The sequence below is a fragment of the Gracilinanus agilis genome, chromosome 4, assembly GCF_016433145.1.
Source record: "Gracilinanus agilis isolate LMUSP501 chromosome 4, AgileGrace, whole genome shotgun sequence".
Taxonomy (NCBI): domain Eukaryota; kingdom Metazoa; phylum Chordata; class Mammalia; order Didelphimorphia; family Didelphidae; genus Gracilinanus; species Gracilinanus agilis.
The window spans coordinates 39,564,939-39,588,948 of NC_058133.1; the positions used below are offsets into that span (position 1 = coordinate 39,564,939).

Here is a 24,010-nt window from a genome sequence, read left to right on the forward strand (position 1 = left end):
GGACTGACCTAAGTCAGTGACCTAAAGAATTTGCAGTGTGAGGCTCCGGGTTCTCTGTTTCTCCTGGCCAATATAAACAAAAAGAGAAGCTGTTTTTGATGTTGACGTTCAAAATTGCTTCTGTAAAGCCTTCACTTCTGGGAAATGGATACTAGTTTCATTTTTCAAAAACCAAACCCACTTTATTTTTTAATTCCAGATTCTCAGAGTTAGAAAGACCACGTGTTGCTTTTGGTTTCAATTTCTGTTGCCCTCCCACAATTCCTTATTATAAAAAATAGAAGCACTATAAGAAACCACAGAGAAAAGAAGAGAGAACAAAGAGGGAGCAAGGGAATCACTAAGAAAAGAGGAATCTTGTGAGAGCATTCCTGAACAGTTTGGATTGGAGCCTCGTGAAACAGGTATGGATGAGTTCCAATTGTTTTCTTAGCTTCCCTGCGTCTTTCCCCTGGAGTCATAAACTTTGTCTCAAAAATTAAAACTCAGTGAAAAGAGACAAGGGGTCAGCTTTAACAAGAAAAGTTTGTGGGGCATCCACAGGCAGGGAAAGAATCTTTGTGCCTGCCATTTATTAACCAAAATCTACTAAAAGGGAAGATATTCCTGGGGATCCTAAAGACAAAGAAAATGGAAAAAAAAAAGAGAGACTCGATGTTATCTCTGGCCCAGGTTCCAGATGCAAAAATATGTAGTTATTCTCCATGATATGTAGAAATTAATACAGCATATGAAAAGTAAATTTTCACAGAGGACAAAGCAGGATTTAGGAAAAAGAAATTGAAGTAGGGGTCAGAAACTTCAAGATGGGGTGGAGGTAGAAAGGGATGGACAGAGATCAGCTCAAACTTAGTTAGGGAATACCAAGAAGGGACTAGCCCCAGACACTAATAAGAAACTATTTCAAAATATTTGTTGCAGACAATGTTCCATGTTATCTATCCCTCACACCCAATAATGGTCATGACCAAGGCAGGCCTGGAGGTATATTATTACTGCACCAGGTAGAAACTTTAGGGGTGGGGCTTTCAAACACTAGAATATTTTCCCTATGAGATAGCACTAGGCATCACAAATTAAGTGATGGGAAAGTTGGTCAAGGCAGCTAAGTGGTGGATAGAGTGCTGGCCAGGAATTAGAAGACTTGTGTTCAAACACTAGAAATTGTCTGCCTCAGTTTCCTCATCTGTAAGTTTGGGGCTGATAATTGTATTTTCCTCCCATGCTTTTCATCAGAATAAGATTTGTAATGTGCTTTCTAACACCTAAAGAGCTATATAAAAGTAATTATTATTATGTCATTAGTATCATGATCATTATTACCTGCCATTGCTAATTGTCTTCCAAAAAAAAAAAAAAAGAATTCTGCAAGAGCAGAGCACCCTCTCTTGCTATTACAAATATCTTCCCCTATTAACTGCATCTTGATTTTTGTCTAAGTGACCCCTTTGCACTTACAGGTGACCATGGCATCTGAAGTGCCCATGCAGGCCCCCATATGTCTGGTAGAAAACAATAGTGGAGAGCTGGTGGTGAGCCAGAAAGCCCTGCGAATTCTAACTTCTATCACCAAGCCTGTGGTGGTGGTAGCTATTGTTGGTCTGTATCGTACTGGAAAATCCTACCTGCTGAACAGACTGGCAGGAAGGAACAAAGGTGAGTGGAGTGTCTGGCCTCTGGGAGTCTGCTTTTGGAGGATTTTGTGCCATAGGTTAGAGTTATAACAGGGCATGTCTGAGACCCAGTGAAGGTTTAAATATTGGCCCCTGGTTTACTGTTGCCTTCCAGGAAGTCAATAAGCATTTATTAGGTATCTACGATGTGCTAGAAACTATGCCAAGTGTACAAGTATACAAATAAAGGAAAATTGAATCCCTTTTCTCAAGGAGCTCATGGTCTAATGAGGGAGATAACATTCAAACAGCATTGTACAAATGAGATCTACACAAGATATGTTAGAGATAATCATTTGAGGAAAGGCACTAGCACTCAAGGGACCAAGAGAAGTTTCTCATTTCATTTTTTTCTGGTACCTCAAGAGTAGGAATTCTTTTTTTTTCATTTAATAATTTTTATTTTTTAGAAAAGTTAACATGGTTACATGATTTATGCTCTTATTTTCCCCTACCCCCCTGACATCTCCCCCATAGCTGATGCACATTTCCACTGGTTTTAACATGTGTCATTGATCAAGACCTATTTCCAAATTGTTGATAATTACATTGGTGTGGTCTTTTTGGGTCTACATCCCCAATCATGTCCACCTCAACCCATGTGTTCAAGCAGTTGCTTTTCTTCTGTGTTTCCACTCCTGCAGTTCTTCCTCTGAATGTGGGTAGTGTTCTTTACCATAAATCCCTCAGAATTGTCCTGGGTCATTGCATTGCTGCTAGTACAGGAGTCCATTACATTCGATTTTACCACAGTGTATCAGCATCTGTGTACAATGTTCTTCTGGCTCTGCTCCTTTCGCTCTGCATCAACTCCTGGAGGTCTTTCCAGTTCACATGGAATTCCTCCAGTTCATTATTCCTTTTAGCACAATAGTATTCCATCACCAGCGTATATCGCAATCTGTTCAGCCATTCCCCAATTGAAGGGCATCCCTCATTTTCCAGTTTTTTGCCACCACAAAAAGTGCAGCTATAAATATTTTCGTACAAGTCTGTTTATCTATGATCTCTTTGGGGTACAAACCCAACAATGGTATGGCTGGATCAAAGGGCAGGCAGTCTTTTATAGCCCTTTGAGCATAGTTCCAAATTGCCATCTAGAATGGTTGGATCTGTTCACAACTCCACCAGCAATGGATTAATGTCCCAATTTTGCCACATCCCCTTCAACATTCATTACTCTCCCCTCCTATCATTTTAGCCAACCTCAGAGTTGTTTTGATTTGCATTTCTCTAATTATTAGAGATTTAGAGCACTTTCTCATGTGCTTTCTCATTTCATTTTAGCTGAGATTAAAGGAAGCCAGGAAAGCCAAATACAGGGATGAGGAAGATATTCCAGATAAGAGAGAAAGAGTCAGGAGATAGAGTCCACCAAGGACTTAGAACTTACACTGTAATACTTATGAATTAGAGTACTGCAGAATAAATATCTTTATGACATGAGACCCAAGTGGTCTAGCATTAAACTCATTTGTTTTTCTTAAAAAATTGAAAACTCTCCTTGGTTGCTTTTCTGCAGCTCCATCTCCCCCTGCGCTTATCTATCCTACTTAGTGATACCCCTACTTCTACTCAGGATTATTGCCTCAACTCCATATTATGTTAATCTGAGAATTTGGTTGTCAGTTATTTCCATGATGAATCAGACCATCCAAATCACAAGGGCAAAACATTTTCTTCATACTGACTGTTCTCATAGGATCATCAGCTTAGAGTTGGAAGGGACCTGAGAGGACATCTAAGCTCCAGAGGGTTTTAGCAGTCGACCTAAAGTTATACAGGCAGTCAAGAACAGAGGCCAGATTGGAGCCTAGAACCTCTTATTCTGGAGTCAACACTTCCTGCACTATTTCTACACATTGGAATTTGTGTACTGAAACATCTTTAGAATCGACTTAACTTGATGTTATATGCAATGTGAGCCCTCAACAATATCAACAAGATTATCTTCAGAATCTTTCCTTCTCCCCTTTTTACCTTCATGAATGAATTTATTAAGCATCACATGCCAAGGAGTACACTGCTAAGCATGACCATACCAATAAAAAATCAAGATGGCGCCTATGCTCAAGGAAGTCTGATGAGCAGGTAGCACATAGAAAAGGTTTCAGTTTAAAGTCAGGTGGAACAGTCCGTTTGTCCTAAGAATTCTGAGAAAATCAGAGAATAATAGATCTTTATAATTCTCAAAACCATGTTTGCAGAATCATTGGTTAGTTCCAAGGATTTGGATGGTGAGAATACTGTTTTTTGGGTCTTCACTTGCTGTGGCTACTGAAGAAATGAGGGCTCTGGCACCTGCAGAGTCAGTACCTAATTCTAAGGAGTTGTTCCCCTGGACCATGGCTGCCTGAGGTGGGCTGAATAAAGGACTAGTGGTTAGGGTGAGACAACTGCTGCTGTCTCCAGGGCTATTAGACTTACCTTCTCTTAATAAGTGGTGCCAATAAGTGGCAATTGTTCAACTATTGGTAGAAATGGTGGCAAACATGGTTGGCCTCTTCCCCAAAGGGGCTACTTCTTGGAATAATGGCTGCAGGGGCCAGGCTGGAAGCAAGGCTATCGATTGGGTCACAGGTTGAAGGTGCTCCTTTTCCTAAAGATTTTGGGAGAAGGGATCTGAGCTATCTCTATCTCAAAGTTTGAGGGCAGGAAATGATCAAGATGGAGGTGGTGATCCCCTGATACATGTTGACTTCCACTCAGGATGTCTAACATTTTCATAGAGCTTGAATTTCTAGTCCTTTGAGGGGCAGTTGGTCAGCAGTTTTATAAGGAGTAGTAGAGATGGAGATTCTCTTCTCTGGTGGAGAGTTTAATTCCTGGATTCTGGATTTGTGGGCAAGACTGGCAGGAGGACTAATGGCGTGAGGCATGCTACTGTTCATAGGTCTTTAGAAATAAGACAAAATAAGGTAAGATAAAATAAAATAAAATAAGATAAAATTCCTTTTGAAATAAGATAAAATCCCTGAGTTCTAGATCTGACATATGAATTAAGATAGATTATCTACCTACCTACCTACCTGTCTATCTATCTCTATATCAGTCTATTCATATATCTATTGATATCTATACATATCTCTATGTATCTATCATCTATCTATCTATGTATCTATCTATATCTTGTCCTTGATCGAAGACCATAGCTCTAGATCTAAATGGAATGGTTTTGAACTCTGGGAATCTCATTAATCATTCTTATTGACTTTGATTAAATTTGTTTTTTTGTTTAGTTGTTTTTATTTTTTTACCCCATAATTTCCTATGCAACATGACTGATAAAGAGCTTGTCTTCTGCTTACAACTTTGAAAGTATAACTTTCCATTTACCATTTATTCGTTTATGGTTCAAATTTCAAAACTGTTTAAGTCAATGATCCATCTGGAAATAAGGATGGTGTAATAATATGCTGTAATATGTCTCCATTCATTACCAAGTAAGTATCCCTCTCTGGGAAGACTCCATTTCTACCAAGGCTCTCCAGAAAAAGAAAAAACACTTAGGGTTACTTGATGGTCAGGCAACCCTCCCTTTCAAAGGAGCTCTACCAAGGACTAGTAGCATTCACACCTTATCAAGTCTAGGTTCATTTAGCAATTAACTATTTTAGTGCCAGAATGACCTCAACCTACTGCTGCATCAACTTAGGTAACAGGAAATTAATCTTTACCAAATACGTTCTGGGAAAACCCTATAGCCAAAACCCCACCCAACAGCATTCAAATAAAAACATATAGATTCCACAAATTGTACCCATTTATTTTCAGGCACAAAAGTCTCCTTCCTTCTCCTGGATTTCCCTCTGGGGAATCTGGCAGTTTCCTACTGTTAGCTGTGTGTGTGTGTGTGTGTGTGTGTGTGTGTGTGTTGGGGTGGGTGGGGGAAGTTGTGGGTTTGTGTATTTGTGTACTGTGATTCCTGCAGTGTAGAGACTTTGTCTTCCCATGGAGATTCGCAATTTCCCTGTTCCTTCAGGTCTTAAAAAGTTTCCTGGCAATTGGGGGAGAAGGGTTCATAGAGATTAAATGACTCACCCAAGTTCACAAGGCTGTTAGGTATGTGTCCATGGTTCCATTACAAGCCATTTCCTTGCTCTCTACTGCCCCTGCCATGATGCTCTGCTCTGTGCTGCTGCTTATTCTTAATCCTCAGGTTTCTGGTCTTTGGTCTTTTTGTAGCATTGGGTGTGGCTGATACTCTCCAGAAAAGTGGCTTCACCATGCAACCCCTAAGGTCTCAATGATCTTCTTTACCATCTTTACCATAGGTCTTACCCCATAAGTCTAATCTCACATTGCTCTTAGTTGAACTTAATGCATGCATTCCTCTCTTCATAGATAGATTGGATAATGTAGGACTGGGAACCAACAACTGAGTTTGAAATCCATCCCAGCTACTTCTTGTCTATATGACCCATTGCTGCTAATTTAACTTTTTCAAACTCAGCTTCCTCCTCTGTGACATGGAGATAAAGGTAACATTTACTTCACAGGATTACTGTGAAGACAGAGTGAAATAGCACATGTAAAATGGGGTATATAAATCCAAATTATTATCCTTGTTATTATTTTTTCCTCATTGAGGAACTTCCCATCTTCTTCTCTTTTTAGGACCTCTGAGTTTGACTCCTCCAGCCTTTGGGCTTCCTGCCTCCACTGGGTGCTCATGTCTCATCCTTCTTTTGTAGGCTTCTCCCTTGGTTCCACTATTCAATCTCACACAAAGGGCATCTGGATGTGGTGCATCGATCACCCCACAGAACCTGACTATACCATAGTTCTGCTTGATACCGAGGGCCTTGGTGATGTGGAAAAGGTAAATCAAAGCAATGACATTGTGATCACTTGATTGTCTTCCTGGCTCTGTACCTGACAGGGTTGTGGGCATGACAGTGTCTAGCCAAGGGATTCTCTGCTCAGTTCATCTGAGGATACATGCTAGCTGGATTGGGTTCCAGGGCCAACTCTGGGATGCTGCCATTACTTTGAAGAAGGAGGCCATGTCACATTGACATAAAAGACCCATAACTAAGTCCTATCATTTTCTTCTATATCATGGACTTTCCTAAAGTTCCAGTACAAGACATAGATGGATCAAAAAGAGGAAGTTGACCCCAAATCCAAAGATGAAACTTGCAGTGGATCTCAGATCAGACTAATCTTTTATGAATCCTATTTCTTGTAGGAGGGTCTCATTTCTTAAAAATACAACAGCAACAACAAACAACAAAAACTTGGAAAACCACTTCTGAACCTGTTCCTCAAGGTTATAAATTCACCAGTGAATAAAATTGAACAATCTACAAAGTAACAAACTTTTGCTAAGAACCTACTCCCTGCTGGGACCAAATACCCAAGTTATATAGTCTCTGCCTTTAAGGACCAGTCAGATGATATGATGGAGAGAGATTTGGGGTCAGAAAGATCTGAGTTTAAATTTTGCTTCAAACATTTATATGCTGTGTGACCCTTGCCAAGGCATGTGAACTCTCTTCTTTAGCTTCCTTATTTTTAAAATGAGGATGGTTACATAGGTAGATAGACTGATAGATAGACAGATGCATAGATGTATAAACAGAGAGAGAGAGACAGAGAGAGACAGAAAGAGATAGAGAGAGACATAGAATCTTTTAGGCTTAGATTCCAGGAAAAGCTTTAGACTATAGTCTCTAGTCCCAACACTAAAGCACCAAGAAGTGAATGAGTGTTCCATGACTCCAAGGACATTGACCATTGATTCTAGGGATTATACATTATCCTGGAAGAAGGGTGGAATCATAGGTCCACTGACATTTTTTGTTTTGTTTTGTAGGGGGACTCCAAAAATGATTCATGGATCTTTGCTCTGGCCATCCTGCTCAGCAGCACTTTTGTCTATAACAGCATGAATACCATTAACCACCAGGCTTTGGAAGAGATGCAGTATCCTTCTAGAATATCAGAATATCTATGATATCCTCAATGCAGGTGCTCCCTCATCAGGACAGACAATAAACTATCTACACTTTAGAAGCTATCATCATGAATTACTCTGCCCAGAAAAACCAGACACTAGGTGGTCAAGCTTCTTTGTGTCAATGCCCACAAACCAGAATGACTGATCCTTGGATAACTGAAGATATGGGTGGACTTTCATTCAGCTTGTCATTACATATAAATATTACACTTCCATATTCAAGAACTCTAAAAAGCCTTGATCATTCCATCTTTTCCTCTTTCTTGTCACCAACACGCTTCTTTTCCCCTCATTTTCATCTAACATAATTCATGTTTTCCCCTTTATCACATCCTTCACCCCTGTCTCACATGAAGATTTGGCTCTTCTACTTGCATAGGCAAACCTCTCTTCATTCCATCTCATCCTGTATTTTCCAACAGGTTATCCTCTATGTCATCTTTGCTTTTCACTAATCTTTTATCTCTCCCTATATATTGGTTGGTTTCATTGCTGTTACCTCCAAATTAGCCATGTGTCCCTCATTCTTTAAAAAAAACCTTCACTTCATCCTACTGTCTCTAAAAGATACAACCTGTTATCCCTACTCTCCAGCATAGTGAAACTCATTGAGAAGATTATCTATAATCAGTGCCTCTACTTCCTTTCCTCTCACTTTCTTCTAAAAACTCAATAACTTCTTAATAACCATATCTAATGGCCTTTTCTCAATCCTCTTCCTTCTTGACTTCTCTGCAGCCTTTGCCACTCTGGATCAAGCTCTTCTCCTAGATACTCTCTCAAGATTTTCATGACACAGACCTCCTGTTTCTCCTCCTCTGACTTGTTTGACCTCCCCTCAGCTGGATCTTCATTCAGTTCATGGTCACTAACCATTAGTGTTCTGCAAAGTTCTTCCCTGAACTGTCTTCTTTAAAAACAAAAAACAAACAAACAAACAAACAAAAAAACCCTTGCCTTCTGTTTTAGAATCCAGTATGAATTCTAAGTTAGAAGAATAGCAAAAGCCAGGAAATTGAAGTTAAGTGACTTGTCCAGAGTCATACAGCTAGGAAGTATCTAAGATTTGAATCCAGGTCCTCCTGACTCCAAATCTGGCACACTATCCACTGTGCTACCAAGTTACCCCACCCCTCACTGTCTTCTCTACTCCCATTACACTTTCTTCCTTGGTAACCTCATTGGGTTTAAGGGATTCAATTACCATCCTTATGCGAATGATACTAATATCTATTTATCCAACCCTACCCTTTCTCCTAAGCTCTGCCTTTACAGGAAATATCTTTCATCCCTAGAATTCTCTTCCTCCTCCCTTCCACTTCCTACCTTCTCTTGTTTTCTCCAAGAAGACTCAGTTCAAATTTCACCCTCAGAAAGGGATATTTCTAGCCTCCCCATTCTACTACCTTCCCTCTGGGATTACATTGATACAAACAAAAAATATATACATACTGTGTATGTACATAGTATAATAACTGTTATTATAGAATAATAACTATGTTATCTCCCCCATTAGAATGGGTGCTCCTTGATAAGAAGGGCCATGATTTTGTCTTTATTTATATGCCTGGCACTTAGGATAGTGTTTGATACATAGAAAGCACTTGATGAATGCTTGTTGACTGATTGGTTCAGTACAAGACCTTGTGTTCTAATGTTATATCAATCAGAGGCCACGATGAGTCCTGGAGTCTCACTAAGTTGATTGGAAAATGCAGCAGGTTAATCAGGGACTCCTCTGAAAAAGCTCTTCCTTTTCCCTTTTACATCTATAATTGAAATCCTCTGAGTAGAGAAGAGAGGGTGGGGGACAGAATATATAAGACTGTGGAGGGAAGGGAAGAGCCAGAAGGTAAAAGTGGGAATTGATGTGGGTGGATGCTTCCTTTTCCTTATCCAAGATCTTAGATATGTGACAGAACTGACTGAGCGAATCAAGGTCAAGTCCTCATTTAACCCTGATGCAGAAGAAGACTCAGCAAATTTTGTGAGTTTTTTCCCAGACTTTGTGTGGACTGTGCGAGATTTTGCCCTGGACCTTGAGCTAGATGGACAACCCATCACCTCAGATGAATACTTGGAAAACGCCTTAAAACTAAGTAAAGGTAATGTATCAAGAAACAAGCTTGGGTGTATGGGTGGCCCTGGACAGAACAGGAAGAAATTACATCATTTTTTCCCCTTTTCTTTGGTGCTTAACTGTTTATTCCTGTGTTTCTTTTGAATCTCATAAACTATAGAAATGTAGGCTGAGAGTTATCATAGCTCTCATGAATCTGTTCAGGATTAGTTGGAATATCATATTCTAAGACTTTCAATACTTTAATTTGGAAGCTAAATCCTACGTAATCCTGACTGTGACTCCATGATATTTAAATTGTCTCTTTTTGGATACTCACAGTATTTTCTCCTTAGCCTGGAGGATCTTGAATTTAGCAATAATATTCCTGGGAGTTGTCATTTGGGCATTTATTTCAGGAGGTGATTTGTGGGTTCCTTTAATTCGTATTTTACCCTCTTGTTCAGGAATAATAATTTTCTTTGATAATTTCTTTTATTATGCTGTCTAGGATTTTTTCTCTTATTATGACTTTCAGGTAGTTCAATAATCTTTAAATTATCTTAAATTTTTAAGAAATTATTTTCTTCCTTGAGCTTTTGAAGTTCCTTATCCATTTGGTCAGTTCTACTTTTTAAAAAGCTCTTTTCTTCACTAGATTTTTGTGCCACTTTTTCCATTTGGCCAACTCTGCTTTGCATTGCCTTCATTTCTCTTCCCCATTTTTCCTTTGCCTCTCTTAACTGATTTTTGGAATCCTTTTTGAGTTCTTCCAGAGCCTGAGATCAATTCACACTTTTTCTTTTAAGTTCTGCATGTAGCTGCTTTGATCTCACTGTTCCCCTCTGAGTCTGTACCTGGCTCTTCTTTATCTCCATACTAATTTTTTATGTTGTTTGCTCATTTTCCCCAACCTTTTTCTTGACTTTTACTTTTATCTTAAAGGTGGGCTCTGTTCTCAGGGTAGAGGAGGCACTTTCTTAAACTTCAATTTTTCCTTGCTACTACGCTTACTTCAAATTCTGGGTTTCAGTAAGTTTCGATTCTTTAAATGTAGTATGATGGCCTATGGGCTGGGAGCTCTGAAAGCCACCTCCTGCTGCTGATTTAGTCTCTCTTCACAACTGCTAATGGCCTGCAAGGATTAGGGCACTGCAAGCTACCTTGTGCTATAGCAGAGGCCCTAACTTCAGGCTTGGGCAGGGCATCAGGCCTCACTCTGGGCCTATACCAGCCTGGCACACTGTGGGCTCCCTTGCCCTGGGACTTGAGGCCTTACCTTGGGTTTGGACAGGGGCTCTGGGTCTTACTCTAGGTTTACACAGGTCAGGTGCACTGTAGACTGGACTACAACCTATACCTAGTTATTTCTGATTATTGTCAATTAATAATAAATAAGTAATCACCATCCCTATGGAATAATATTAAATTAGATAATACTGAGAACTAATCATAGAGGTAAAATGACTGATTTAAGATGGGTAGATATCTACTAAAATAGTTTAGGAGTAAAATTATTTCTCACATCATCCTATAAGAACTAGTAGTTGTTTGATTTCCAGCAATCATTTTAAATCTCTTCTGGTTTTAAAAATTCTGTGTCTATAATTCTGCCTTAGGATTGGATAAATGTAAACTTGAATACAGCAATTCCTGATCTTATGCAGTTTTCATGCCCCCCTTGTCGCAAGCCTGTGCCTTACCACCATCTCTGTTTTTCTTTCCCTCAGGCAAGAACCCCAAAAGTCAATTGACAAACCATCCACGAGAATGCATCAGAAAATTCTTTCCCAACCGAAAGTGTTTTACTTTTGAACGACCAACATATGATAAGTCACTCTTATCCCATCTTGAAGATGTCCACGACAGCCAACTGGACCCTATGTTCAAGCATCAAGCAGACCAGTTCTGCTTTCACATCTTTTCCAATGCAAAACCCAAGACCCTTAGTGGGGGTATCAAGATCAATGGCAATCGTGAGTTTTTCTTTGCCCCAATGCATATTTGATCGGGATTGGATAGTTATCTTGTTTCTTGTATGTATATAGATATTGTAATTTTTTTATTAATCTCCCTTTGGATGGTGCTTTATTTGTTCTTGTTTCCCTATTTTTTTTCAGTTTATAAATCCCTAGGAATATGTGTTCTTAGACAATGCCAGTGATCTTTGATGCAGATTAAATCTCCATTAGACACAGGAATAGAAAAAGACAATTGCTTTAATTTTCCAAAAGCAAAGTGAGTGAAGTTAATAAACTATAAACCAGTGATTTTAACTTGTATATCTGACAAAATTCTAGAGCACATAATTAAGGAAAGAGTTTGGAAGCATAAAGAAAGGGAAGTAAATATCACCCAAATCCAGCAGATTGAACAAATTTCCTTGTTCGACACCATAACTGGGTTGATGTACATCAGAGGAATAGTGTCAATTTAGCATACTAGAAAATATTTAATAGTATAACACACTACAATTACGAACAAGATAGAGATGTGTAAAAAAAAGATGATAAAACTATAAGTTGCTTTCAGAATGTATTAAATGATCAGACCCTCAAAAATAATTCTTAATAGTTTCAGGTCAACTTGGAGTGCTTTAGGACTTTAGACCTTTCTTTTTCCTTTTAAAAATTTTTTAATTTAATTTTTTTACAAGTTGAACTTATACATATATGTATGTGTATATATTGAACATATATACATATATTAAATATTTTTCCATGTTAACATAGTTCATTTTCTTTCCCTCCCTTCTCCCCTCCCCAGTCTCAGAGCCAATAAGCACTTCCACTGAGTTATACAAATGTTATCACTTATACCTATTTCCTTATTATTCATTTTTGCAATTGAGCAATCTTAAAACCCAAACCCCCAAACTTATATCCATATAAACCAATGATAAGTCATTTGTTTTTCTTCTGTGTTTCTACCCCCACAGTTCTTCCTCTCGATGTCGATAGCATTCTTTCTCATAAGTCCCTTGGGATTGTCTTATGGTAGCAAAGACTATTACATTGGATTATTCCACAATGTTTCACTTTCTGTGTATAATGTTCTGTTGGTTCTGCTCATTTTACTCCGCATCAGTTCCTGGAGCTTTTTCCAGTTCATATAGAAATCCTTCAGTTCATCATTTCTTGCAGGACAGTAGTATTCCGTCACCATCATATACCACAATTTGTTCAGCCATTCCTCAATCAAGGGACACTCTCCCACCCACCCCCCATTTTCCAATTTTTTGCCACCATAAAGAGTGAGGCTATGAATATTTCTGTACAAACATTTTTCATTATTATTTCTTTAGGGCACAAACCTAGTAGTGGTATTGCTGGATCAAAGGGCATGCATTGGGCAAAATTCTAAATTGCCTTCAAGAATGATTAGATCAATTCACAGCACCACCAGCAGTGTATTAGTGTCCCAATTTTGCCACATCCCTTCCATTATTTATTATTTTCCTTTCCTGTCATATTGGCCAATCTGCCAGGTATGAGGTGGTACTTCAGTATTGTTTTGATTTGCATTTCTCTAATCAGGAGGAATTTAGAACATTTTTTCATGTGAATATTGATGGTTTTGATTTCTTCATCTGAAAACTGCCTATTCATGTCCCTTGACAATTTGTCAACTGGGGAAGATCTTTCTCAATAACATCAACAAAATTATAGAAGATGGCTATCCTGGCAGGTTAAAACAATGACTAAATGAATAATGGAACCTGATAAGAATAAATGTAATGTTCTCCATTTGGGTACAAAAAATTAATTGAAATAGAAGAAGGGGAGATAGGGATAGTCAATAGACCAAGGAGAAAAGATCTGGGGAGTTTCATGAATGACAAGTTCTATAGCAGTCAGAAGCCACAAATGCCAAGTTATTCACTACTTCATTGCCAAGAACAAGTGACATAATAATTTCCCAGGATTTATTTGGCTTCATTTGAGCCATATCTGGTATTCTGGGTTTGGTTCTAGGCATCACACATTAGAAAAGATCTAGACAAGGTCAAACATTTCCAGAATAAAATAAGTAAAATTGGTGAAAGGACTGAAGTTTACACAAGAATGAGCCTATAGAAGAAGGTGTAGGTCCATTCTCCTTGACCCCAGAGGGTCAAAATCAGGAGAAATGGGTAGAATTTGCTAAGAGATATATTTGGGTTTGATAAAAATTGAGATTTACTAATTTCTAAATTATTTAAAAAGTAAAATAGAGTATCTTGAAAGGTCATGGGCTCCCGTTAAATCAAAGTTACTTACTCATAATCAAAGCCACTTGCTAAAAATATTGTCACAGATCTCTGGCCAGTCATAGATTCTACTAAATAATTAACAATAGAATCATTTTGGATAATGAGTTCTCTTTGCCTCATATCCCATTTCATTTTGTATATCAGGGTTGGGAAATCTGTTGGAAGTCTATGTGGAAACCATCTCTGGTGGGGACATTCCCTGCCTGGAGAATGCAGTGTTGGCATTGGCTGAGATTGAGAACTCAGCTGCTGTGCAAAAAGCTACCAACCATTACGTAGAGCAGATGGTCCTCAAGGTGGACTTCCCCACAGAAACTCTCCAGGACCTGCTAAACCTACATGCAGATTGTGAGAAAGAAGCCATCTCAATTTTCATGAAGGATTCTTTCAAGGATGACATGCACTATTTCCAAAATGAATTGGTGGTATGTTCTCTCAGCAATTTATACATTCTATTGCCTCTTTTTTGTTTTTTGTTTTTATTTTTTTATTGATTAAGAACATTTTTCCATAGTTCCATAATTCATGTTCTTTCCCTCCCCTTTCCCAATCCCCTTCCATAGCCAACGCACAATTCCACTGGGTTTTACATGTCATTGATCAAGACCTATTTCCATATTATTGATATTTGCACCAGAGTGATTGTTTAGACCAGTGGTTCCCAAACTTCTTTGGCCTACCACTCCCTTTCCAGAAAAAATATTACTTAGCCCCCTGGAAATTAATTTTTAAAAATTTTAATAGCAATTAATGGGAAAGATTAATGCACCTGTGGCCATCACCGCTTTCCTGTATCACTGAAGCACCCACCAGGGGGCAGTAGTTCCCACTTTGGGAATCACTGGTTTAGAGTCTACATCCCCAGTCATAGCCCCATTGACCTATGTGATCAAGCTTGCCTCTCTTTTTTGAGTAAACACTAGGGACTGGTCAACAATCGTTCAGATTTTGTTGACTTTTTGGCCTGCATCCCCAGCTCATGAGAGAAAAACCTGGACTCTTCTGAGAGATAAAGGTATGAAGGTCCAAATGTTACTTCCCTGGAAAATTGTCTTCTGTATGACACTGAAATAGGTTGCTTCCTTAGAAGACTCAATACCATCCTCTCAAATATTTGCTGAATAGATGGCATCATAGCTCTCTCAGACCACACTGTAGTTTTGCTCCAGCTCACAGACTTACTTATTTCTATACACCTTCTTCCTCCCAACACTCTCAGCATCTTTCTAGGAGCATCTCCTGCCAATTGAAAGGTCTGCCCACAATTATTTAACCTTTTAGTACTCACTTGGCCTGGCCCCAAGGGAGAATCATTATTATGGGATTCCAAGACTGGCAGGGATATGGGGGATCATTTGATGTAATCACCTCATTTTGGGAGTGAGAACTTTGGACTCAAGAGAAGGTAGATGACTTGTCCATGGTGACCTAGCTAAAGAGTAGCAGACTTGAAATCAGAACCCATGTTCCAAGTCCCAGACCAAGGTTTTGAGCTTTATTCTACCACACTATATATCTTTCCAGAAAAGCAAAAGCATGTAGACCTCCTCACAGTGGTTTCTTTAGAATCCCACTCCCTTGCCAGTGAAATAGGGCACATACAGCACTTTGATAACTTTAGAGGTATCATTAGCTATTATTATTATTATTATTGCTATTAAATCTCTTCCTATTCCTTAACTGGTTTTCTCTCCATCTTAATGGCAGGAAATCTTAGAAAACAAGAAGAATGAATTCATATGTCAAAATGAGGAAAAATCAATCAAATATTGTCAATCTAAGCTTTCCCACCTCTCTGAGACCCTGAGGGAAGCCATTTCTCGAGGCACTTTCTCTGTGCCAGGAGGTTACAATCTCTTCAGGGAAGAAAAAGAAAAAATATTGAACAATTATGATAAAATACCCAGGAAAGGGATAAAGGTGAGGAAAGGTCTGGGATCTGGGAGTGGTGAGGAGGGCTTCATTGACCCACTGGGTGTTTCAGCATTGACTTTCTCCCACTAATAATCACCCAAGAGAAGAAGGTCTACACACATTTGATTTTTCTGTCCTTATCTCAACAGCAAGTTCATGACAGAAATCTCTATTTCCTAACAAGAGAATCTGCTTTATGAAGTGTGCATTCCCAGCTACCTAAGCTACATTCCCAGCATCCTTTTAAGTACACCCTCTTTCGACGTACTGAAAAGGATGCTGGGAATGTAGCTCAGGTGTGGCAAATTTTCCACCTGCACAGAAGCTAGACCATAGAAGAGACATACTAGGTTAGGCTTGATGCAGGCTGGCCTAGTACCTCAGGTCCAAAATTGGAATGAAATGAGATGTTCATAGCTGTACTTTCTTGTGTCCTGGTTTTTTGGTACTCACTGACCACATCAATGTCATGTCAATGGCTCCTGTTTTTAGTCTCTTGAACCAATCATGTCCCCGAAATGTTTTCAATACCTTTTAAGGATATTAATAGATTAACCTATATAGCAGATATTGCTCCTATCATTTGTGCTTCTCAGCATCTGACTGGGTCTGGGGAAAAATCATGTGGCATCTGTCTTATGTGGTTATCCAGGCAGGCGAGGTTCTCCAAAAGTTTGAGGAGGAGATGGCAGTGATAGAAGATTCTATCCTGAAGACAGATGAAGCTCTCACTGACCACGAGAAGACTTTGAAAGGTACAGGGGCCTGGGGTGTGATATTCTAGTCATAGAAGGTTTTAGAGTTGGGGTTGGAACAAAATTCTCCCTAATGGCTTGAGTGTGATGAAGATTTTCCTGAAGTACTTGGGATTCCTTCTATACCAATCTCTGCTGTGAATATGACTATAAATCCAACATTTTTAAAAGGACTACTCCCTCAGACTTTTGAAGCTCTGTTTCTCTTACTCTAATTAAGAAAGAAAAATATAGGAATTTCCAGTTTCTCATACTTTGGATTCTGAGTTCATGAAGAAATGCATATGTTACCTTCCTGCTCAGGGATCTTCAATGACTCCTATTACCCCCAGAATCATATGTAAATGTCATAATTAGCCTTTAAAGTCCTTCATAGATTAACCTCTTCCTACTTTTCTTGTTTTATTATACTTTTCTCCCTTCATCCTTGGACACAATGTGTCATCTCCAAATTCCAAGGAGCAAAGGGGGCCTACCTTTTCTTGGTGGGGGTAACTTGGGCTGGCCTCCTTTCCAGTGGGCAGCTGGGAACAAAATTCCAAGACTTTCTACTTGCTGTCACCTACACCATTAATCCTCTGTGTCATGCCTACTTCTTGGCTCCATTACAGACAACTAAAATCCCACCTTCTCAAAAGGTGGCTCTACCAGCTTCTAATGCTGCCTTTCCCATTTGTTTTTTCTCCTCTTCACTATTTGTGATATTGGAAATTTGGGGGTCCTTGAACAAATCTTGAGTTCTCTGGTCTAAACTTCCTGTGGATGTTTAAGGGATTTTATTTGTTACATATTCATATTCCTTACACCTGTGAAATTATTTGGAACTTATTTCTTCCATCAGAATATTAGCTTCTTTAGAGCAGGAATTGTTTTTAGCTCTATTTTTTTGTTTGGTCTCTCAAGTGTTTCTAACTAGGTACTTGGCCCTTAGTTAGAACTTAAGAAATGCTTGTTGACTAACTGACAGGAGATGAAAACTAGTCTCACCTGTTTTAATCTCATACTTTCTATTCCATCAAACACTGGAGCAGCTGAACAAATCAAAAGAGAAACAGCCAAGAAGGAGCAGAAGTTATTGGAACAGCAACAGATGGAAATGCAGCAAAAGATGGAAGCTCAGAAGAGAAGTTATGAAGAAAACATAAAGCAATTAAAAATAAAGATGGAGGAAGAAAGGAACCAGATGATGAGAGAACAGGAAATGATTCTGAATCATAAGCTAAAGGTACACCTAAATTGGGGTCAATGGTTGTGTTTAGGAAGTGGCAACACTACTATGGAAAGAAAGGAATGGACACTTACATGTGAGTCAGCATGGTGAAGACCAAAGAGTCCTAGACTTTTCCTCAGAAGATCTAGGTTTGAGCCCTTTCTCTTTTCTCATCCTTAGTTTTCTCACCTGTAAAATAGGGACAATCACAGCTGTCTCACTGAGCCCACAGAACTACTGTACTGATCAAATGATTTTTGTGTCACCATGCATCATCCAGCCAGCTCTCACAATGAGATGTCCAGACAAGTCTAAGAGAAGTTCAAGTTACTATACAGGTCCACCCTCTATGAGATTCAAATTTCACAAGCCCCTACTTATGTCTGTGTTTTTCTAGTCAACCAGAAGACAACAATCAGTTCAAAACAAAGACCTCATGCCCAGAGGCTTTTCTGCTGTAGCCCTTTGATACAAAGCAGACACTTTAAATTATAGTCATCAGTCTAGTGAACAACCATCATTGGTTTTTCTCCCATGAAAGATTGATGTATTTCTCTTAGCCTCAATTGCTACCCACCTTTTTTCTCTAGAAGGAGAGAAAACTCAGCCACCAAGCTATTTGGAACAAAAATCCATCTCAACTAACTTTTGTATACAGGCTTAAGGCCATTTAAAAAATTCTATTTCCTAGTCAGAAATCTCTGGCATTATCTCTGTCAGCATCTTCTCTGCCTTCAGGTCAGAAAGTCCTGGCTTAACTTCCATTCCTAAACTTGTCCCAGGTCCCTTCTGGTACCTTTTCTGAAACCTATAGAGGGCTAAATTCAAGACATTCCATTGTGTCAATTCCCAGGTACTTTGCTCTTTTCTGAAAATGGGAGAGAAAGCTGGTCCTGTAACCTCATTGATAGAAATAGCTACAGGGAAAAGACATCCACTCCCACTGCAATCAGGACCACCCTGCAGTCATTGCAGCAAAGGCCTATCCCCTAGGTTATTTTTCTCACTGTTCAGGAATGTTCCTTGAAGAATAATCACCTGTTTCCTTTTCCTCTTCCTCCAATTTACTTCAGGCTCAAACTTTAGGCAGGAGAAAGACATTGAGGTGGCTGGTTCTTGGTGGAATAGAGATTAACCAGGGTACAAGGTTGATATGCTTTTGTCTGTTCTTAGGAACAAAAGAAGCTGATTGAGGAAGGATTTCATGACAAAGCTGGAGAGATGAAGAAAGAGATAGAAGAGCTACAAACAAACATTGAGACTGCTCAGAGTCAAAGGTCCTCCTGGTGGCCTCCAATTTTAGATACAGTTGGCACTGGATTGATGGTCCTTTTACCTGGGGCAGGAAAACTCCTTGGTTTAGGAATAAAGGGATTGGGCCATGCTATGTCCTAATCAAATGGGTTTTACTTTCTCAAAAGAAATGTATAGAATATAATTTTCCACTTTAAAAAGTCCTGGGGAGGAGGGGGTCAGGAACAGCTAGGTAGCTCAGTGGATAAAAAAGCCAGGCCAAGTTCAGGAGGTCCTGGGTTCAAATTTGACCTGAGATACTTCCTAGCTATGTGGCAAGTCATTTAACCCCCATTCCCTAGCCCTTACTATTCCTCTGCCTTGGAATCAATTCATAGTATTGATTCTAAGATGGAAGGTAAGGGTTTTTTAAAAACATAGCAGTGAGACCTCTTCCTTTTCTTGGTTCAGAAAACCCTTAGCATCTCAGTATTTTATTTTATTTTTTATTTTAACCCTAGTACAAAAGAAATGCCTAACAGTCCCAGTTATTAAATGCTGTAATAAGTTTTGATGTCCCAAAAACTTAGTAGCCCTTTGAAAAAATTAACTTATATTAATGGAAGGAAAATTATTTCATTCTTAAATAATTACAATTACTAATGGGATATGTGTGCCTATTGGGCACAGAGCAACTTCTTAAATTTCAGAATCTAATGAGATTCTATACCCACCCACCTACCCCCATTTCCTATTCCACAGTGATTTTTCTCACTGCTTGCTTTTTAATTTAGCAACTGCCCCAAAACTCAACTTCACAAAGTTGTGATGTCATAAATAGGAACTTAGCCATCCTAACCAGAAGCCCAAGTGAACAGTTGACTTATCGCAAATATTCCAAAATGTCATTGAAAGGAATGTAGCGTGATCTAATGCTGAATCCGTGAACTATCCCTAGGCAGTAGTTTTCCCAGTGTCAGACAGCTGCTGAGTAACCCTATTTCCCTTGAAAATGACAACATCCAGTGATGCCCCTGTGAATTCTCTACAGCTCCATGGAGAGCCTCACCATACTGTTTGAGAACCACTTCCAGTTCAACCTTCTGAGATCAAAAAGAGACAATCTAATGTCTTTTCCATATAATACCCCTACAGCTAATTAGAGGTCCCTATTATATTCCCCTTTAGTCTTTTCCAAACAAAAGCACCCTCATTTCCTTCACCACATCTTTCAGACTGATAGTTATGTAATCAAATGTCTGTTTTATTCTTCTTTTCAAAATAAAACTTCCTTCTGTAATATTGTGAAATGTGTTTTTACATAAATCAGATAGAGAGCCCCTACATGTTTTACATATCAATTATGTATCGAAGCAGAAAATATGAACAGGAATATCTGAAGAAAGGTGTGGGTATGTCTAACGTCATGGGCAACAGAGAGCTTACTTTGGAGCTACAAAGTCTAAGTTCAAGTCCCTACCCAGAGTAGTTGTGTGATCTTTGGCAAGTCATTTCACTTCTCAGTGAGCTAGACAACTCAGAGAGGACCAAAATGGTATCATGGGTGATGTCTTGATTTGCAAACAAATTAGATTTAAGTGAGGTAGAGTTGCATAAAGTCATCAGGCTCAATCTTTCTTCCAGGCATCAAAGTCCAGTGGTGAGGCAGGAAGTCCAGACTGACTGGTGATAGCTCAGGATGCAGTGGACAATCTAGGCATCTTTGATGTCTAACCAAGCTCTAAGTGCTCCATAGCATCCTGCCTCCTCTGCCTTCGTGGCCCTTGGACCTGCCCCTTCCACTAGGGGAAGTCTTTACATGCCAGGAGCGGACCTCCAAGTCACTCCTTGGTTGGAAGCCTATTGGTTACCCTCAACCTGATTTAGCCAATTTGCTGTCATGACTGAGTGGGTTGTGGTTGTTTTGCATGCTTCTTAGAGTCTCAAGTGAGAGGTGGTTGGCAGATGGACAGCAAAAGAGGAAAGTGCCCCTGAAAAGGACTCAGAAAGCCCTCACAACAGAGGTACTAGTCTTCTTTGAATATCCAGTACACCCTATAAATTGCAGGGAAGATGCTAACTTCCAATCCCTAGCCTAGAAAGAGAGAGAGAATCTAGCTTCCTCTGTGATGTATGTCTTAGATGAGGTCCTCTCTTTGTAATATGCTCATATATGTAAAAAAGTTGCTCTTGTAAAATAAAAATGATGGTCCTGGGTAAAGTCTCACTTATTGTATCAGATGGAGAATATGTTTTGGTGCTAGAAACCCTTTAGGCATCAGGGAAAAGCTGAAAGTGACCCCTAAAGCTCTCTCAAAGCCTAGCAGTCCAGAACGCTGTAGCAACAGGTCTCAAAAGTAAACTAACAGAAAGCTCCAGCCATTTCAAAACTGAGTTTCTCAAGCTTTATTTCACCTGAGCTTTTATCCCTATCAATCTTTTATGAACTCAATAGACCTAAGGGACAAAGATGATACTCGGACTTTTTCTCTGCTCTGAATGGATTCAGGATGCTCTCTTACCAGACCTCACCTTTTGATGAATGAGTTTAGTGTTTCCTAACTCTTCAAAGTGAAAACCTTTTCATCCTTTCACCATCAACCTGCATCAGAAAATAAAACACTTTAGCCCAGGTAGATTTCAAAGGTCATTGTTTTAAATCAGAAAAATGAAAAGACAAAATATTTTAAAGGGAAGATGGTAAAAGAATAAAGTCTAGGAACTGATTAGTCTAGCAGCCCAGTAGAAACGAACAGAAGTGATCATGAAATCTATGGTAGCTGATGAATATGGCAATTCAAGTAATACAGAAGGAGAAAAGAAGAGGACCCAGGACAGAATCCTGAGGTTAGAAGGTATGATCTGAAGGAAGATCTGCAAAAGAGTGAGAAAACCAGTGGTGAGAAAGTCAGGCTAAAAATCAGGAGGGAGTAGTATTCCAGGAAACCTAGAAAGAAGAATCAGGAAGACCAGAGTTCAAATCCAACCTTATACACTAGCTGTATAATCCTGGGCAAGTCACTTACTCACTGTGTGCTTCAGTTTCTTGAATAGTAAAATGAGATAAAATAGCACCTACCTCACAGAGTTATTGTGAGCATCTAATGGGGTGATATTTATAAACCACTTAGCATATAAAGCCTGGCACATAGTAGATGCTTAATGACATGCATTCTCTTAGCCCCTACCTTTCTTGTCTTCTTAATCCAAATCCCCTTCCACATAATCTTCAGTTCACAGACATTAGCCTCCTTTCCTGATCTTTCTTTACTCTTACCTCTAGTACCTTCCTTCTGTTCATTATTTCCTTCTTGTATAATTTATTTGTGAGAAGTTCTTTGTATTTTTCTGCTTGTCCCTAATAGAAGGTGAGAGAAAGTGAGGAGTTGGAGTTGATATTTCTTCCAGGGAAAAAACTGGGAAGAAACTCTATTTTGCCTTTCTATCCCAAGATATCTCAAACAAAATTTTATTAGAGTACCTAGCACACGGTAGGGCTTAATACATTTTCGATTGGTTGACTATTGAATTCCAAGTAGTAGAAATGAAACACCCCCAGAGTAAACAAATTACATTAAAATCCAATTAAGCAAATTCAGCATCTTCATAAAGATAGATTATTTTTTAAAATCCTTACCTTCCATCTTGGAATCAATACTATGTATTAGTTCCAAGGCAGAAGAGCGATAAGGACTAGGCAATGGGGGTTAAGTGACTTGCCCAGGGTCACACAGCTAGGAAATGTCTGAGAGGCCAGATTTGAACCTAGGACCTCCCATCTCTAGGCTTGGCTCTCAATCCACTGAGCCACCCAGATGCCTCCCAGGTTATTTTTTTTCAAGACACATTTCTTTTTCATTTTCTTTGTCAAACAATGAATACTTCCAGGTCAACTAAAGATGGAGAAGAATTTTCATTTAGGTGATATACTCTCTATATCATCATCCCATTTAATTTCAAATTAAATTGTATTTATTAAAACCCAAAAGAACAGTACAAAAAACTCATAGAGGAGGAATACTGACACATTAAATTGTTATATCCATATATATTTGAGTGTGTATGTCTCACATTTAGATGTTAGATTTTGAATGCAAACTGAACTTAACTCATAAATTCATGGTGCTTAAAGCAAGTAAACTGTAAAAGCAGTCCTGATTTACCACCCTCAACGAAGTCATTATATCAATGAGAAATCATGCTTTTGTTTGCTTTTAGTCTGTGAATCGCTCTACATTGCACAGTGTAATTGGTCTACAGAATTATTTCCATGTTAAGATAACCTTATGAATGAGTTCCCATTTCTATTACCTAGTTGGATGCTAATTTGAGTTCAACACATGCTCCTGTTGCAGTTTAATCCAATCCCCAAAGATAAAGACCTTAGATAAAAACCTAGAAAATACATACTTTAGATTTTATCTTAAGTATTACTAAAATATGAATGTAGCCTGGATGCTGTCCCTGGGGACGAGGGGAAGAAGGAAAGGGGGAGAAAGAAAGAAGGAGAACAAGAAGCACAATTCCCAATAACATTCCAATAAAATAGCACTGCCAGTGACTGATACACAGTTGTTTGAATAGCCCATGGCAGTGGACTTCAGGTTTCAAAGGAAAATGGCAAGGCAAGGCCAGGAGCATTATTTATTAAGCATTTAACTATATGTCAAGTGCTCTGCTAAGGGCTGGGTATACGAATGCAAAGAAATTTGTCTGCATTTAAGGGGTTTATATTCAGATAAAGAATGACAAAACATAAAAGGAAGCAAAAAAAAAATACAAGAAAGTGGTGGGGAGAGGGAGAGTCAGAAGTCCCTCCAGAGAAGGAATGGAGCATGGCAGTCCTGCCCAAATGGAGGACTCTGGAAGGAACACACCCATAGGAGAAAGAATTTCACAGGATATTTCCAGATGCTAAACGACTTCTTGACAATTCATTATATCCTAAATTC

The 24,010-nt window shown here is 39.0% G+C and overlaps 1 protein-coding gene across 2 annotated transcripts; it reads left to right on the plus strand.

Moving 5' to 3' along the window:
* Nucleotides 1–297: 297 nt before the first annotated feature.
* Nucleotides 298–19,335, plus strand: LOC123244009 (guanylate-binding protein 4-like). 2 transcript variants are annotated; one of them, XM_044672236.1, is made up of 11 exons: nucleotides 298–404; nucleotides 1,461–1,656; nucleotides 6,368–6,495; nucleotides 7,492–7,601; nucleotides 9,544–9,740; nucleotides 11,425–11,670; nucleotides 14,091–14,371; nucleotides 15,654–15,866; nucleotides 16,513–16,615; nucleotides 17,647–17,840; nucleotides 18,999–19,335. In XM_044672236.1, the coding sequence occupies exons 2-11, from the start codon at nucleotides 1,467–1,469 to the stop codon at nucleotides 19,218–19,220; spliced, it is 1,884 nt and encodes a 627-aa protein (XP_044528171.1). In that variant the 5' UTR covers nucleotides 298–404; nucleotides 1,461–1,466; the 3' UTR covers nucleotides 19,221–19,335. The 2 variants fall into 2 exon arrangements, with proteins under 2 accessions (XP_044528171.1, XP_044528172.1); XM_044672237.1 differs by lacking the exon at nucleotides 298–404 and having other exon boundaries at nucleotides 1,266–1,656.
* The last annotated feature ends 4,675 nt before the right edge of the window (nucleotides 19,336–24,010 follow it).